The sequence below is a fragment of the Zerene cesonia genome, chromosome 11 (genome assembly GCF_012273895.1).
Source record: "Zerene cesonia ecotype Mississippi chromosome 11, Zerene_cesonia_1.1, whole genome shotgun sequence".
In the NCBI taxonomy this organism is placed as follows: Eukaryota; Metazoa; Arthropoda; class Insecta; order Lepidoptera; family Pieridae; genus Zerene; species Zerene cesonia.
This window is the reverse complement of record NC_052112.1, coordinates 6,390,081-6,405,046: the sequence shown is the minus strand read 5'-3', so window position 1 is coordinate 6,405,046 and position 14,966 is coordinate 6,390,081. Positions and strand designations below refer to the sequence as shown.

Here is a 14,966-nt window from a genome sequence, read left to right as displayed (position 1 = left end):
CGCACCCCTCGCTGCCCGTCCACGAGTACCGCCCCGAGCCGTACGCGTTCGAACCGCCCTACGCTCCCCGCGACCTTACCCTCCCCACCGACGCTACTCACAACCTCCCCATCAACCTCAGCAGCGACGCCTCCCTCGACCTCTCCACGGAACGCACGGAATGGCAACGACGCCGCCCTCCAGACCCGCAAACGCCTCGTCTCCCTCTGCCCGGAAAAAAACTCATATTAGAAACCTACCAAAGTGAAACCCAAGCTAGCTCCCCGCGACACACAGAAACATACTTACCGAAAAAAATGCGCGCCGCTGAAATACTCTGCGGGAAAACTGCTGCGCCGAGGCAGACCGCGATGGGCGCAGATCAAGCCACATCCAGTACGAGTAGTATGGAGCCGTCTCTACGTCCCGAGGTTGCTTTTTTAGAGGATCCAAAAAACTTACCGAGCCGGTCCAAAAGCACCGCCGCGGCGCTGGCCCGGGAGGAACAGGAGGCGGCGAGTCCGACACAGTCGGTGAAGGCTCCGACGCCTAAGTGCCATCGCCCCACGCAGCGAAAGTATTTCGGCCGAAACAAAAGTCCCTCAGACCGACCGACCCAGCTCGACCGAGCTGCGACTCCCGAGTCCTGCTGCGGTATTGATGGCATCAATATCAAAACTGGAATTATTTGCGAGGAAAAACATTCTGAAATATTTAATCGCGAACGAGTGATTAGCATCTGCAACATCGACAAGCACGACTTAGACGATTATCTCAATGAAAACAACAGTCAGGAACACGAAGAGGAGTTGTTAAAATATTTTCATCCAAAAGATAACGACCCAGAGACACCTGTGAGTACAAACACAACCCAGACTGCGCCTACTTTTTTAGAGACTAGTCAAGATCCCCACGATGACCACAGTCAAGGCAAAAACGAAAAAATATCACAATTGCGAGAGTTACTAGCAAAGAATTTAAAAAACCAAAGCGGTTCTAACTCTCAGAATATTCCAGTTAATCAAGAAAGTCAAATTGTAGAAGCTTTTAGCCAGGTAAACAAACCTACTACTACAGAAGGAGCTTTCAAACCTGTGTCGACGATAGTAGACTCTATAAATAATAGCACACTCCCTCAAAACGAAGTCAATTGTGAGAAGCAATTCAATTGTATGCCAAGTGAAAATGGAACATCGACACCATATAATACTGATAATGCACATCAACTTTTAAGCAGTGTAGGTCCTCATCTGTACAATGGTAACTGTAATAATGAACCACAAAGTCCGACTACCCGGACTCAACAATATGATTTTGTCCCAATATCTGATGGGTGTCATTCACCTGGAAATTTTCATTCAAAATCCCCTTTAGGATTTGGACAAAGGGTAAATAGCCCATCAAAAGTAAACAAATGTGTGATTATGAGTAGCTCACTTCAAACATCCCCCGTATCGATGAGCACTGCGGCTAGTCCTTTTGTGAGTCCGAGAAATACTCCAGTCCCCAGATCACGTTTCTTCTCGAAACCAATCCCCAAGCATAATGGTAGAAAAAGACGAAACCCTCTCACATTAGGCGTAACGGAACATTGCTCTAATAATAACCGACCATTCGCTATACCTAATGATCAAAAGTTTGTTTCGAAATCTATATGTAACACGAATATTAAATATTGTCAACCAATGTCGGCCCCACCTTCTCCAAATATACTGTCACATTACAAATATCAAGGTTTCCAATCTTCTGGTATTCCAAATGGGGTAAACAATATGTGTCTCTTTTCAACCAATTCTTTTAGAGATAATATGAATGGAGATAATAGTCAGCCCTTATCAGCTGATCCATTATCAAGTGAAGTTAGTCAATTTTTCCAAGAGCCGATGGCTACATATAGGCATGGACATGACGCAGCATTTAGGTCTCAGTCAGTTCCATTAAAACAGGCCATTAATAATATAGGTCTGCTTAGTTATAATAACACTCCTGTCGGTTCGGTTCCGCCTACACCAGTCCCGAATGAATTTTGTGACTTTGGATCACTAGCAGACTGTGACATTTCAAAAGCAGGCCTCAATCCCGAGACACTGGATAAAATTTATGATGCGATCGACAGTAGTAACGAGGTACTTAATGCAGGCACATCTACGAGTTTACTGAATTCTAATGATACCCTGACTAATGGTTGTGATACTCTACCGGATCAACAGATACTAACAGATGATCAAATAACTTCGTTTATACCTAGCGGTGGAGAGTTATTAGATAGGAATGGACAATTTTCTGAAACTTTTGGTAACAATTCTTCTTCTGGAGAAAATGTTGAAGAATTCTTGAAACGAACAAATAGCATTGAATTTGATCTAACTGATTTAGAAACAGACAAAAACAAATATTATACATCTCGTTCAGTACCTAGCACACCCCTGCCTTATAAACGCGTCGCACCAAATCTACAAATTGATTCCCGACGATCTCGTGAGTTGTTTCCAGCGGAGAATTATTCAAACGTTTCCAATGGAATATCGTCAAAGTCTGTTCCATCGACTCCACAATTAGCTGAAGATAGAAGTATATTTAGTTACAGTAATAGAGATTTCTTGATAAATGGAAATTCAGTCGAAATCTGCGGAACCAGTCAAGTGCGCCCAGTCGTCGACAGTGATCAAGGGCTCACCTCTCCTCTCGATGTATTGCGTGAAGATATACTAGATCCATTAACTCCTGCAGCTGATTTATTAGCAGACTTAGATAAAATAGATGGAGCTCCATACGTTGACCTCTAGTTAACGATCAAGTGTCACATTATTTGTACAGTCTGATATCATATATGGTATCATAAGTGAGTACAATGTTTACATTTATGCCTTCAGTGAAGGCGGTCTTATGTTATTATTATATTAGTTTACACCTAACAATTTAAGCAGTAAATGACATGCTGATATTGCCTATAGACGACTCATTAGGGTAACACGAAAACCTCGACCAAAACTTTCTTAGGAAGGCTAACGATATCATTTAGTTCAAATTTCGTTAAGTGAAATAAGCTAAATGTTAATTACACTACATTTCTATACAAGCGGATTTTCTTACATACATTATATTTCAAATAATGTTTATACATCGGGTCCAATTGTTGTTTATAACGGATTCCAAATTAGAACGTGCCTAACGACAATATATAAGCTCATATAAAATAACACGGAACATCGAAATTTTTATAGAAATATTTTGTACATAGCGTAACACAATCCGCATAAATGATAAAAATAAGTGATATCACCATACCTTACGTATAAGCGGTGTATAATATTAAGCAGACCAATCTGGCGTGCCAAGCACGCTCAGAGGACTATTATACCAATTGGTTTCTCTGTTAGGGGAAATTTCTAGATAGTTTATTAAAATGAATTTATTGTAAGTTAGCACAAAGATTTAATATATTTTATTATGCATAGGAGTTTTACTCTGATAAAAATTAACTTCGCCACATGTAATGTGGCAATAAATATACATCCGGCTATAAAGCTTGAGCTTACAAATATTATAGCCCTAAATTGGATTTTGTTATATATACCACTTTGCAAATGGTCTCGCGAGCAATTTTTCAACTGAAACTGTCTGTACCAGACTATCCCTTTAAAAGTTGTTGAAATACTGGATATGTAATTTTCTGTGCTTTTTATTCGGAAGAATGCAATTACTAAAAATCGCGACACTAAAAACAGAAATAACAATGAAAGCAAACCCGCTATACTACTTTGGCGAACGCATTTGCAGGATTGCGATTAAAGTGTTTCTAATTGGATATATATTTCATAGGTAATTCATTAGAATGCATGATTTAGAACCATATTCCATACAGTCCTCTGTAAAGATTGTATTTCCAATTAGTGACGCCAATGCATGTTTCTTAAGATTATAAATCGTTGTTAATCCCGTTTTATTCTTTACGAATTTTACTGCGAAATGAAGAAATAATTGTTTGGCAAATAGCTCTATATATATTTTATTTTGCAAAATTTGTGCCTAATACTTACATGTAAACAATCTAAGTAGTTGGATTAAAAGGTTATTGCTAGTACAAAGAATACACTGATTCGACAGGGATTTACAGATTTTACACTACTGTAAGAGAACCTGAAGACTGTTAACATTTGTATCTAGATATTTTGAACAAGGAGATTTTAAAATGTGCAAAGCGATGTCGTCTAGACATACGTATGTTTTATTTTTATTTGAGTTTGATAAGATTTTTATAAAATTATTATTTGTAAAGAGATGTAAGTTCATATTAAAACGTGTTCTTTATTTACTTGTACCGTCAAGTTTGTTACATAGTAGCGACTACGACACTAATATCCCGGCCTCGTTTCTTTGTAAATACTTTAAGTGTTTAACATTACTTTTAAAAAACCGTTAACAGTAACAGCCATCATGCGTCTATTTTTGTATCCCAAAATTTCATTTGTGAAATGAATGTCAGGACCACTAAAACAATTCAGTGTTAATAATTATAAAAACATCTTGCATAAACGTACTATAATTAAAAAAAATTTTAATAAATAAATAACAATCATTTACAAAATTTATAGTACATAGATCAAGATAAATCTCAGAAATACTAATTTATAAAAATAAAGAATCGTCGATTTCATATCGATGGTTTTACAATAAATTACATCCTGCTTAACATAGAGCAGCAACACGAATATAATTTTAAGCGACGGACGCTGTGGAATTGTTACGAACTGTGGTCAAATGCCACTAAAATGTCATGCATTTTAAATGCAATAGTCGGTTGAATGATCAATTTATGAGTTATGTTACTGTGGAGTAAATATCGGATGTTTGTCGTGTTGTTCTTTAAGTGTTAGTTGGCCGTACACAAATCTTACATTTAGTATAAGTGTGAAATTGATGTTTATTGTTAGAATATGCTATAATTATGTGTATAAATTTAGTTTTGCAATGTTCTTGTTTTCATATAATATATTCAAGGATTATAATGGACATTTATTCCAACTAAACAATAAAAATATGATGTAGACTAATTATGTGAATTACAAACAACGCAATCTAATTGCGCCATCACAGATTCCTACAGAAATATGTTTTCTTTAAACCGTACCTAATAGTTAGTCGAAATTTTATAAGAACTCGAATTCTTATGGTAGGTTATTTCATTCATATCTAGATGTCAGCTTTTTAAAATGTACGAAAAGGACATTGAATCATTTTGTTATTTTTAACGTGGACAAAAACTTCAGTCATATGATGGATAATTGTTACGATTTTAACACTGTTATGTAAATAGACCCGATATTACAATGTAGACGTAAATTCATGACACATTATTTTTATGATTATCATGTTGTTTCGTTAATTTTATTGTTTTTATTATTAGAATTTTTATTAATGAATGTACTATAATAAATAAGAAATAAAATGTATATTTTAAGTGAAAATATCCATGTTGTTGATTAGTCTTATGGATGTTGATTTACACCATTTGCTATGCAGTGATAATAAATGGTATATTAATAACATAAAACGACTTATCATTTTGTAGAGCGTGCTTAATTTTCACGGAAATATTTTCCGTGTTTTCTACTCGCGTCTATTAACAATATTTTTAATTTTTGAGTTTGAGATTTCTTGGAAGTTTTATTAATTGACAAACAATTTGCATTTCTTAATCAAATCCCTGCATACGAAAAATGCGTCTTGTCAATTTAAAATCATAGGGTCGGTTGTGGGTGTATACAATTTTTGCATGTCTTTTTAATGGCAAGAGATTATAATGCTTTTAAATATCTTATTTCTATTCTTTTCTTCTACTCCTAAACATTAGTAAGTAGACATAGATGCCTAATATCATTAACGTGGGACTATCTGTTCAATATCATGAACAAAAAAAAGGTAAATAAATTTAAATATAGGTATTTATTTTATTATTAAAATATTGTTACATCTAAATCAGTAATATAATATTCTAAATTCCTTATAATAAATGGTTCTTCTTTGTAGATTTAACAATATTTCATTTCATTTCAATGTTTTTACCATATGTTTTTAAAAACATTTCTGATAGTATTGGATCATCGTCGTGATTATAATAATTTGAAACTTGAACTGGAGACCCAGGTGACCACTCAAACAATAAACTAATAAGTGGTAAGGCATGTAGATTGTAACTTGCTTTGTCTCCATATTTCTGTTTGACTTCCCTTGATAAACATCTTTTAACAAATGTGAAAAATGTTTCCAAAAAATTTAAGCACACACTTGGATCCCAAAATTTCTATAACAAAATTATAATTATTAATTAGTATACTCAAATTATTATTTTTATATATTATATATAAATCATAAAACTTGTTTTTAATTCAGACAAAAATTATTTGATCATTAATAACAACTAGATATACAACCAATTTTCATCAAATATCATTATCAGTGAATAAAAACTTTCCTCCCCGAAAGCAAAGGTAAATTCGATTTTAACACATCCAAATAAGATTGAATTTATTTGGTGTACATTGATCAGTAAGCTCAGACTGTTATAATTACTTATTTTATATGTTTTGTATATACTTCTTAAGCTCTTGTTGATAAGCTTGATTTTGCTTAAACATTTAGTTGTGCTTTTGTCTAAAAATTTTATAAACACAGTTGAGGTCAGTTACTTCTGCATAGGATTATGTATCTAGTTGTCTATAATGATTGACGCCTAAATTACATAAAACTTCAAGCAAAATTGATAGAGTAGAACTCACTCTGCACATTTTCGGCAAATCTGCAACTTTATAGACTTTTAGTTCGTCTACGATTCCATTATCGTTTCTGAATCCACATACGATGGTCTCTACTCCCGCTAAGAATGACTGACACCACCATTTCTTTGCTTTGAATCTCCTAAAAAATTAAAATAGATAGTTACGACTACGACGGAAGGAGTGTAATGTTTTTCGAGTGTTTGTGTGTATTTGGTGTGTTAATTTTTTTGGAGTGCCCTACAGCTCAAACCGTTGAGTGGATTTTGACACACCCCTCGTATGTCAAAATCCGTTGTAATTGTTATAATCATCAGAATGGTGCTATTAACATAAATTTAGAAAAATCGCAACCGCAAATTAATACGTTTTTTTCTTGACCTAACAATATTCATATATCAAATATATAAAATAATATGAACATAATCCAATGAAAAGATTGTCAAGATATCATTATAATAAAACTGAAAAGTTAGCAGTACCGTTTTTTGCTTTTATAATTACATATCCTGTTATTTCATACTTTCCATTAATTTGCTTTACTTATTACTGTAATCAGAAAACATTCACAAATTATGAAATGAACTTATCTTTGAAAATGAAAAAATTATAAAATTTCTGACAAAGTAAAAACCATCAAATAGATTTCTTGATGCAAGTCTTTCAGATAGTTAAGAATTCAAATTGAAACTAAAACCAGGTTACTTTACTATAATTTTGTGTATATAATATTGTTGTTGTTAAATATAATGTTATTCGGTGCTATTATGAAGTTAGGGATACTTGGCATTTGATGTAGAAAATATGAAAAAAGGTACTAAAAGTAAGTTCCATTATTTAATCATTGTTTATTGTATTTAAAAAGCATACCTAAAATTTCTATCTTGATTTGCAAATTCTATATGCCTGTTGGTTTTCAGTTCAACAAACTTTTTATCTAATAAATATTTAATAATATGATCTGGCTCTTCACAAATGTTTATTGTATCAATCTTTTTGTTATCACATCGTATTCCATCCATTTCAGCTCCATACACAATTTTATGATTTTTGAGGTTTGTTGTAAAAACCAATGAAAATTCTTCTGTTTCATCTACAGGTGCATCTGGATTTGGTTCCATGTCTGGCTTATCTGTGGATGAGTAAATTCAAATGTCTGTAAAAATATCAAGAAATATTAGGTGCTATCCAGATACCAGACACTAAAATATTATTAGGTAGACTATTATTTCTTGTCTAGCGGTCCACCCCGGCTTTGACTGTGGTACATATATAGCCTTCCTCAATAAATTGACTATCTAACTATGAAAGAATTATTCAAGTTAGACCAGTAGATCCTGAGATAAGTGCGTTCAAACAAACAAACTAATTCTTCAGCATTATATTAGTATAGATAGACCGTCTCCTTGGCACAGAGGTTATTGCGTGAGTGTAGAACCGCGGCGTCTTGCGTATTGTATCTCATGTAGATGCTCAAAAAAAGTCTTGGTCTGGCAAGACACAAGGCTGATCGCCTACTTGTTAAAGAAAATTGATCAGTGAAACAACACATGATCATCTGCCCCATATCCCACTAGGGGACATGGGACTTTTTGTGTTAAATAGCAAAACTATAAAAAAACCATATGTTGGTACCAACCTATGCAATAGGGTTGCATAGTATTATGGTCTTACATGATATTTTTATTTGCTCTCATATATTAACTTTTACATGAGAGCAATTAAATATATCATTTAACAAATTTATTCTTTTAAATTATATTTAATTGATTCCAGTCCAGGATATTCCCTAAATGTTCTTTATTGAAATCTTAATTTATTATTTATATATAGATTTTTAATTAACTTTATAAATTAAATAATTAAACAATATTTTATATTATCATGAAGGTTTGCGAAACAATAAGTCAATTTTTTTATATAAATATTAAGTCAATATTACAAACAATAAATAAGTCTACAAATTATGTCAACAAATTCTTTTTTTACTTTTATTTGAAATACTTATACAGTAAACAGGAATATAACAATTTAAGTGCTTATTTGTAATTGTATACATTATGGCCATCTATATAATTACTTTCGAGTTTTATGTGCACGCTGCTGGTATGTCTTACTTATTAAAAAAACAAATCATAGATAATCCATATCACTATAAATAAGACGTAAATCGATAGCATTTCTGGTACACTGATGAATTTTGTACTAAACATACCTGAAAGCATATATTGTTCAAACTTGAAACCCCATGATGTAAATAATTTATCTTTTTCACTCATATTATTTTTTCTAGCTTTTTTCTCTTCTGTATCTCTTGCACATAAATAAATATTTCCTTGATATAATAAGGCAACGATCTTCCAGGGCTCATCATTTTCATATGGTGTACAAGCTACGCACGTCATCAACCCTCTATAGCAAAATATCAAAGCCGATTCAAAATTATTCGATTTCATAAAATTCAATCTAATCTCATTTTTTAGTAAAAAGGAAAGCAGATCATTCAATTTTACATCTAAATCAGGAGGTTTTCTTTTAACTTCATTTATACGTTTATTAAGATCAAACTCAACTTTTTTGTCACATATACTGCGAGCATATTTTAAATTTTCCAACCCGATGTATCCAATAATTAAAGGTCGACCAAACTTTGGAAAAGGTTTCTGGTAAATATCTACATTAGTATAAAGATGAGGGTGGCTCATTTTGATTCATTTAATATGTACTCAATGTACCCAATACTCGACGATCAACCATGAGCGCTCTGTAAATTAATATATTATGTATAGTTCTGTGCGCCTTATAAAAACTATAAGTAGATACTAGATATAAATAAGATTGTAAATTGTTAACGTATATTTTATGATATATTATTTTGGAAGACATACTTTGAGCATTATAGAATATTCAATAGAACTAGAATGTGACATTAGACCAGCGTTACCAACTCTCAATAACATTTATCCCGAAACCTAAGTCAAAACCATTTAAAATTACCTCTATTATTCGAAAATTCCTCTAAAAATATATTTATTGTAATCTAAAAACAAAAAATGAGATACAAACTAAAGGTAATATAGTAATATTTCGCAAATTTCTTGAATTAAAACTATATACGTTATAGATTAAATACATTCATTCTGGAAGGGTCAGAATTTTTGAAATCATAATATATATCGATATTATATAAACTTAACATTTTTGCAGATGGATTAAATGTAGAGCATAATCCACCATTGAACTTATGTGAAACGAACCTTCAACCTAGCTTATTTTTTATAATATTAAAGGTGGAGAAATCACGGTATATAATATCTAAGTTTGTAATGCATTGGTATAGCTCCCAAGAGCTCTACTTATACTTTACGATTTAGTATATACATTGAAAATGTTTTTTGAAAAATTCATTGTTGAAGAATTGTTATTTATGTTAATTTTTAATATGAAAATATATTATGTTCTGACGAATTAAAAATTCCCAAAAAATACCTTAAAAAAATGTCCCCTAAAACTTTACCGCTATTTGCAAAATACAACTAACGTAGGGACTAGGGGAAAATCTCCATGTTAGCATCACTGTATTAGACCACAGATTAAGTTACCCGTAGCAGTTAGTAGTTAGTACAGACCCGTAAGACTATACTAATCTTTGAATGGTACTATGACTAATATTTCGACGCGCGTAGATTATTCATTACAATTTTTAATTCAATGCGGCTATTACATACGTAATAAGTGCTATTATTACCTAGGTACTTTACTTTCATAGCTAATACTCATGGTAAATAATTTTTATGACCAAAAGGGCTAGAAGCCGTTTCTCTTTACAGCCGTTAAAATTTTTAAAAGTATCATAAAACTTGTTTATAAAACTGTGATTAAACTTTGAATATTGAAGTGTGGTGCCATGCATAACACAGTGCCATACTCCATAGATTTCGATACTTGTATAATTTTCAATTGAAATGAAAAGTTTGCCATTCCATTTGATTGAGCTTCTTTACATTTGATATTAGTAGTACCAGAGTATACTGTAAGAAACAGATTGTTTTCTGTATTTAAAATCTATATGCAAGTTTATACTTGTTATCGGTCCCGTTAGATTGCTTAAATAAGCACTTGTGTAACTATTTCATGTTTACCAAAGCAGTTATCATTTAACGAGGAGCATTTGGTAAAGAATGTCTGAAATTGTTTTTTAGAAATCATTCAGTATCAAAATGACGTTCCATAAGTGCAGACTGTGCTTGAAAATTGGTGATTTTTGTTCCATCTTCGAAAAGGATGATACCACAAAATTATCTGATATGGTTATGTCATTCGCCGATGTAAAAGTAAGTATTAGTTAGGTAGTGTCTGAATCACTAAATTAATATAATTTTATCCAAAGATTTATTTCAATGATATGAACGGAACATAATATATTGTTATTTGTATGTTTTCAGATATTCGAAGGAGATGGCTTTTCAGACCGTGTTTGTACATCGTGTATTGAAAACCTTAGTACAGCATACTTGTTTAAACAACAATGCGAAAGAATTGATTCCTTACTTAGAAAATATCCTGGTAAGAGAATACATAAGCTTTATACTAGTAAATGATTATATTATCACATTTTGTGAATAAGTTCATGTACCTTCTAAGTTAATAACTACAACAATATATTAATATATAAGCGATTATGCTTACCTAATAAATGTAATGTATCATGTAAATTGAACTGAAAGGTTGTAATTTGTTAATAAAATATAGTCATCATTTAAGTAAATATGTATTAGGATTATTATAATCTTTTAATGTATGTTTCAGAAATAGAAATTGATAAACCTGCTACAACAGATTATAATGATTTTTGTGAAAAAGAATTTCACATGCACACAGAATCAACTCAAGATGATAATGATGAGAATTCAGTGAAAGATTTAAACACAACTCGAAGTAGTTCCTTCTATGAAACCAGTGATGAGACTGATAGTGATATTGATTCAATAAAATGTGTTTATTGTAGTCAATCATATAGTAACTATGGTGCTCATACCTGCCATGTAACATGCACCATAGAAAATAATAACCTTCAGCGCTCGGGCAGCAATGAGACCCTTGTTGCCTCGGATTACACTCAGCCAATGAGACAACAAGAACCTATACCAACATCCTTTCAAATACCAGAATATGTAAGAGTGTCATGTGTCCTGTGCGATGAAAAATTTGATCAATATGATGACTATGTTATTCACTTAAATAGATGTACAACTAATGTTAAATTACACCATTTTGTGTGTCCTGTGTGCCATGAATTGTTTACTGCCAAATTATCATATTTGGAACATTTAAAAGTTGTCCATTATAAGGCTGATCAAAATCTTAATGATCCTGGAATTGATTGTGTTGATTTTGCACCCACCATACAGAAGACTAGTAAGCCAAAAGCTGTTAGAAGACAAATTGGGTGGTCAATTGAAGATATTTACCAAGAAATTGAATGTAAAAATATTGAAGAGAAACCAGCACCCAATACAAGCCCCTTTAAGAACTTCTTTTCTAAGTTGGGGAATGAGTGAGTCATACATGGAATGTTGGCATGCCTGGGAACTTCAATGCTTGACCAGATATAACTAACATAGAGCTTAAGTAAATAATTTTATGCAATTTCTTAAATAATTTTGGGTTCTTTATATCACTTGCTTTATCTTCTCATTATATCTGTTTATCTCAAAACCAAAGTTGCTATATACATATCCTTAGCTAAATTCATGTTGTGTTTAAACAGGGTCATTATTGTTGTTACTATTTGGCAAAAATATGCATTTATTAGTTTTTTTAACGAGTCCTGAACATTTTTATGCCCAGAATAAATGTTAAACTCCAAAAAGGAACATGAATTTCTCATGCTGGGCTTTTTTTTATTGCCACAGTTTTTATTTTGTGCTGTACTCACCTGTTCTAGACCCAAAATACAAAAAGCAATTTTTATAAATTACTTTCACTTCCATTATTTTCTGTGTAAATGTGATGGATGGTAAATGGATTAAATTTGATAATATTTGATAGATTTAACAAAAAAGTATTTTCAGATCATTTAGCCGTCAGAGTACACCTAAGAAAGTGAGTTTTCGTAAATTTATTGAAAATGGAAAAGCTAAGACATCTGTATATTTACCGTTTCGAAAGTACATACAAAACTATAAGCAAAAAAAGAAAGCCACTAATTATAGTCCAATAAACTCGAAAATGGAGGTTACAAGCAGGGTTCAAGCAACTTTTCCTGAAACCATATCAGGTGATGTGAAATATGTTAAGTAATAATATGTTGTCTGACTGCCATGTTTGATGCAATGCAATGCAATATAATATGTATAAGGAAGCTATTTTAGTTTATAAGAAAGCTGACAAATCACAGGCTGTGTGATATTTACCATCTGCACATATTGCTTAAACTTACGTATTTTCGAGTATCCCTCGCTGCAATATCTATATCGATGATTTCGTAATATATACATTGGAAGATCGTTTTTCATTTATATTGCCTTTTAGACTGCCTAGTCATTTAGTCAATGCAAAAGTTTTATATATTTTTATGTTATGTAGTATATATGTTTTGACAATTCGACATAACATATCAGTATAGAAAAGTATAAGTACTTAACTATTATTTATAAATTTTTAGACAGTGAGTATGGCTCCCCTAGTGGTACATCAGAAGATTCATGGAAAATGAAACAAAATTTAATATGCGCATGTGACAAGAAAATATTTATGCTCTCAGAATTCATACATGTAAGTAAATGAAAATATGCAACATGTAGAGAAAATTATGTGACTCAAATAGCTACAATGTTTTCAGAAATTTTTAAATACTAGCTGCGCCCCGCGGTTTCACTCGCGTAAGTCCGTATCTTGTAGGAATATCGGGATAAAAAGTTGCCTATATATATGCTATATGTTATTCCAGTTGTTCAGCTATCTACGTACCAAATTTCGTTGCAATCGGTTCAGTAGTTTTTGCGTGAAAGAGCAACAAACACACACACATCCTTAGAAACTTTCGCATTTATAATATTAGTAGGATTTCACACCATGTTCCAAATTTTTTTTAGAATTTTAAAACCTAAAATTTACAAAATAGTTTATATTGGTGGTCATTCTCAAATTTTAGCAGGTTCAAGGACAAACATTGATAGATAGATGGATTGACAAATGATGTATTTGTTTACAGGATCGTGATAGAATAACAGCGATGATCAATGAATTGGGTGGTGTTGTCGCAGAGAATACCAAAATGGAAATGTTAGCAACGCACTTTATATCAGTATTGCCGAATGACACATTCACTGGCATGATGGTGTGCTCCCTGGCAACTGGCAAGTGGCTGTTAAACATCAGTTTCGTGTATGATAGTTTTAGATGCAAAAAGTTTTTGCAGGTACATAATTTCTTTGTTACTAAGATATACTCATTATAAGTTTTCATTTTAACCATTATATAATGATTACTGGCAACATATATTTGAAAATATTTAAAGTTCATTTATAGTGCTTTTTCGTTAAGTAAAAATAGGAGATTTGAAATTTTATAATAGTGGCATTCAGCCATCCTCTTCTGCCGCATATGAGCATGAGAACTGAGAAGTATCAAGATTGATACATAAATGCGAGCTGATCAGTAAATTGTCTTCCGACATGATCCGGCGTCTAAGATGTCGAATGCGACAAATAAATCTAAATAAAACATCGGTGATCGGGCGTCTTCGTTTCGTTTGGCGCGTTTCAAATGTGCAGAGCTATAAATGCATGAATATAACAGAAATTGTGAAAATCTCTAGACCCCTTTATCTTTCCCTATTTCTACATACTCTTTTAGATGTCTAATTACTAATAACCTTCTTAATTTTAAGTATATATACGTAAACGATTCTTTCTTATTTTTGAAAGTCCTTTATCCATCACCATGGCATAATAGGTTTATAATGCACGTCGGCTAAGTATAAAACTATTTCTATTCAATTTTTATGGCTTGAAGTTTTTAGATTTCGCGATATGTGAGTAAAATTTCGTATGTAGACTAGTTTTCCGCTCTTTTTAGTTACTAGTTTACGGCTTTACCCGCGTCGTTAAAAGTAAACCCGCATTCTTGCCGTTCCTGTAGATTTCCGGGATAAAAGCTCTCTTATCACCTTTTTCAGGTCTCAAGCTATGTTGGTACGAAATTTCA

General features: G+C 32.4%; 3 protein-coding genes across 7 annotated transcripts in view; 2 read left to right on the top strand and 1 right to left on the bottom strand.

Moving 5' to 3' along the window:
- The window catches only part of LOC119830090, a 12,343-nt gene extending 6,815 nt beyond the window's left edge, over positions 1-5,528 (top strand). The window contains exon 10 of the mRNA XM_038352946.1: positions 1-5,528. Within this exon, the coding sequence (XP_038208874.1) occupies positions 1-2,765 (2,765 nt within the window). The 3' untranslated portion in view covers positions 2,766-5,528.
- Positions 5,529-5,917: 389 nt separating this feature from the next.
- Positions 5,918-10,267, bottom strand: LOC119830426 (decapping and exoribonuclease protein-like). Of its 3 annotated transcripts, none has more exons than XM_038353453.1 (5): positions 10,245-10,267; positions 8,971-9,519; positions 7,626-7,887; positions 6,759-6,897; positions 5,918-6,283 (listed from the first exon to the last, which is right to left on the bottom strand). In XM_038353453.1, the coding sequence occupies exons 2-5, from the start codon at positions 9,458-9,460 to the stop codon at positions 6,023-6,025; spliced, it is 1,152 nt and encodes a 383-aa protein (XP_038209381.1). In that variant the 5' UTR covers positions 9,461-9,519; positions 10,245-10,267; the 3' UTR covers positions 5,918-6,022. The 3 variants fall into 3 exon arrangements, with proteins under 3 accessions (XP_038209381.1, XP_038209380.1, XP_038209379.1); XM_038353452.1 differs by lacking the exon at positions 10,245-10,267 and adding an exon at positions 9,644-9,690; XM_038353451.1 differs by lacking the exon at positions 10,245-10,267 and having other exon boundaries at positions 8,971-9,566.
- A 268-nt stretch (positions 10,268-10,535) lies between these two features.
- The window catches only part of LOC119830309, a 6,211-nt gene continuing 1,780 nt past the window's right edge, over positions 10,536-14,966 (top strand). Inside the window, exons 1-7 of one of the 3 annotated variants that reach the window (XM_038353273.1) lie at positions 10,536-10,788; positions 10,958-11,089; positions 11,201-11,321; positions 11,565-12,312; positions 12,830-13,035; positions 13,423-13,532; positions 13,972-14,178. In XM_038353273.1, the coding sequence (XP_038209201.1) occupies positions 10,976-11,089; positions 11,201-11,321; positions 11,565-12,312; positions 12,830-13,035; positions 13,423-13,532; positions 13,972-14,178 (1,506 nt within the window). In that variant the 5' untranslated portion in view covers positions 10,536-10,788; positions 10,958-10,975. Of the gene's footprint in view, positions 11,090-11,200; positions 11,322-11,564; positions 12,313-12,829; positions 13,036-13,422; positions 13,533-13,971; positions 14,179-14,966 lie in introns of all 3 variants that reach the window. The other 2 variants (XM_038353274.1, XM_038353272.1) reach the window with 2 other exon arrangements.

Excerpts from the sequence above, each read along its gene's own strand:
- LOC119830426 (XM_038353453.1), bottom strand. The coding sequence starts at position 9,460 with ATGAGCCACCCTCATCTTTATACTAATGTAGATATTTACCAGAAACCT. Across the intron at positions 7,888-8,970 it reads TGAACAATATATGCTTTCAG|ATAAGCCAGACATGGAACCA; the intron begins GTATGTTTAGTA and ends ACTCATCCACAG. Across the intron at positions 6,898-7,625 it reads AATCAAGATAGAAATTTTAG|GAGATTCAAAGCAAAGAAAT; the intron begins GTATGCTTTTTA and ends TTAATTTTTTAG.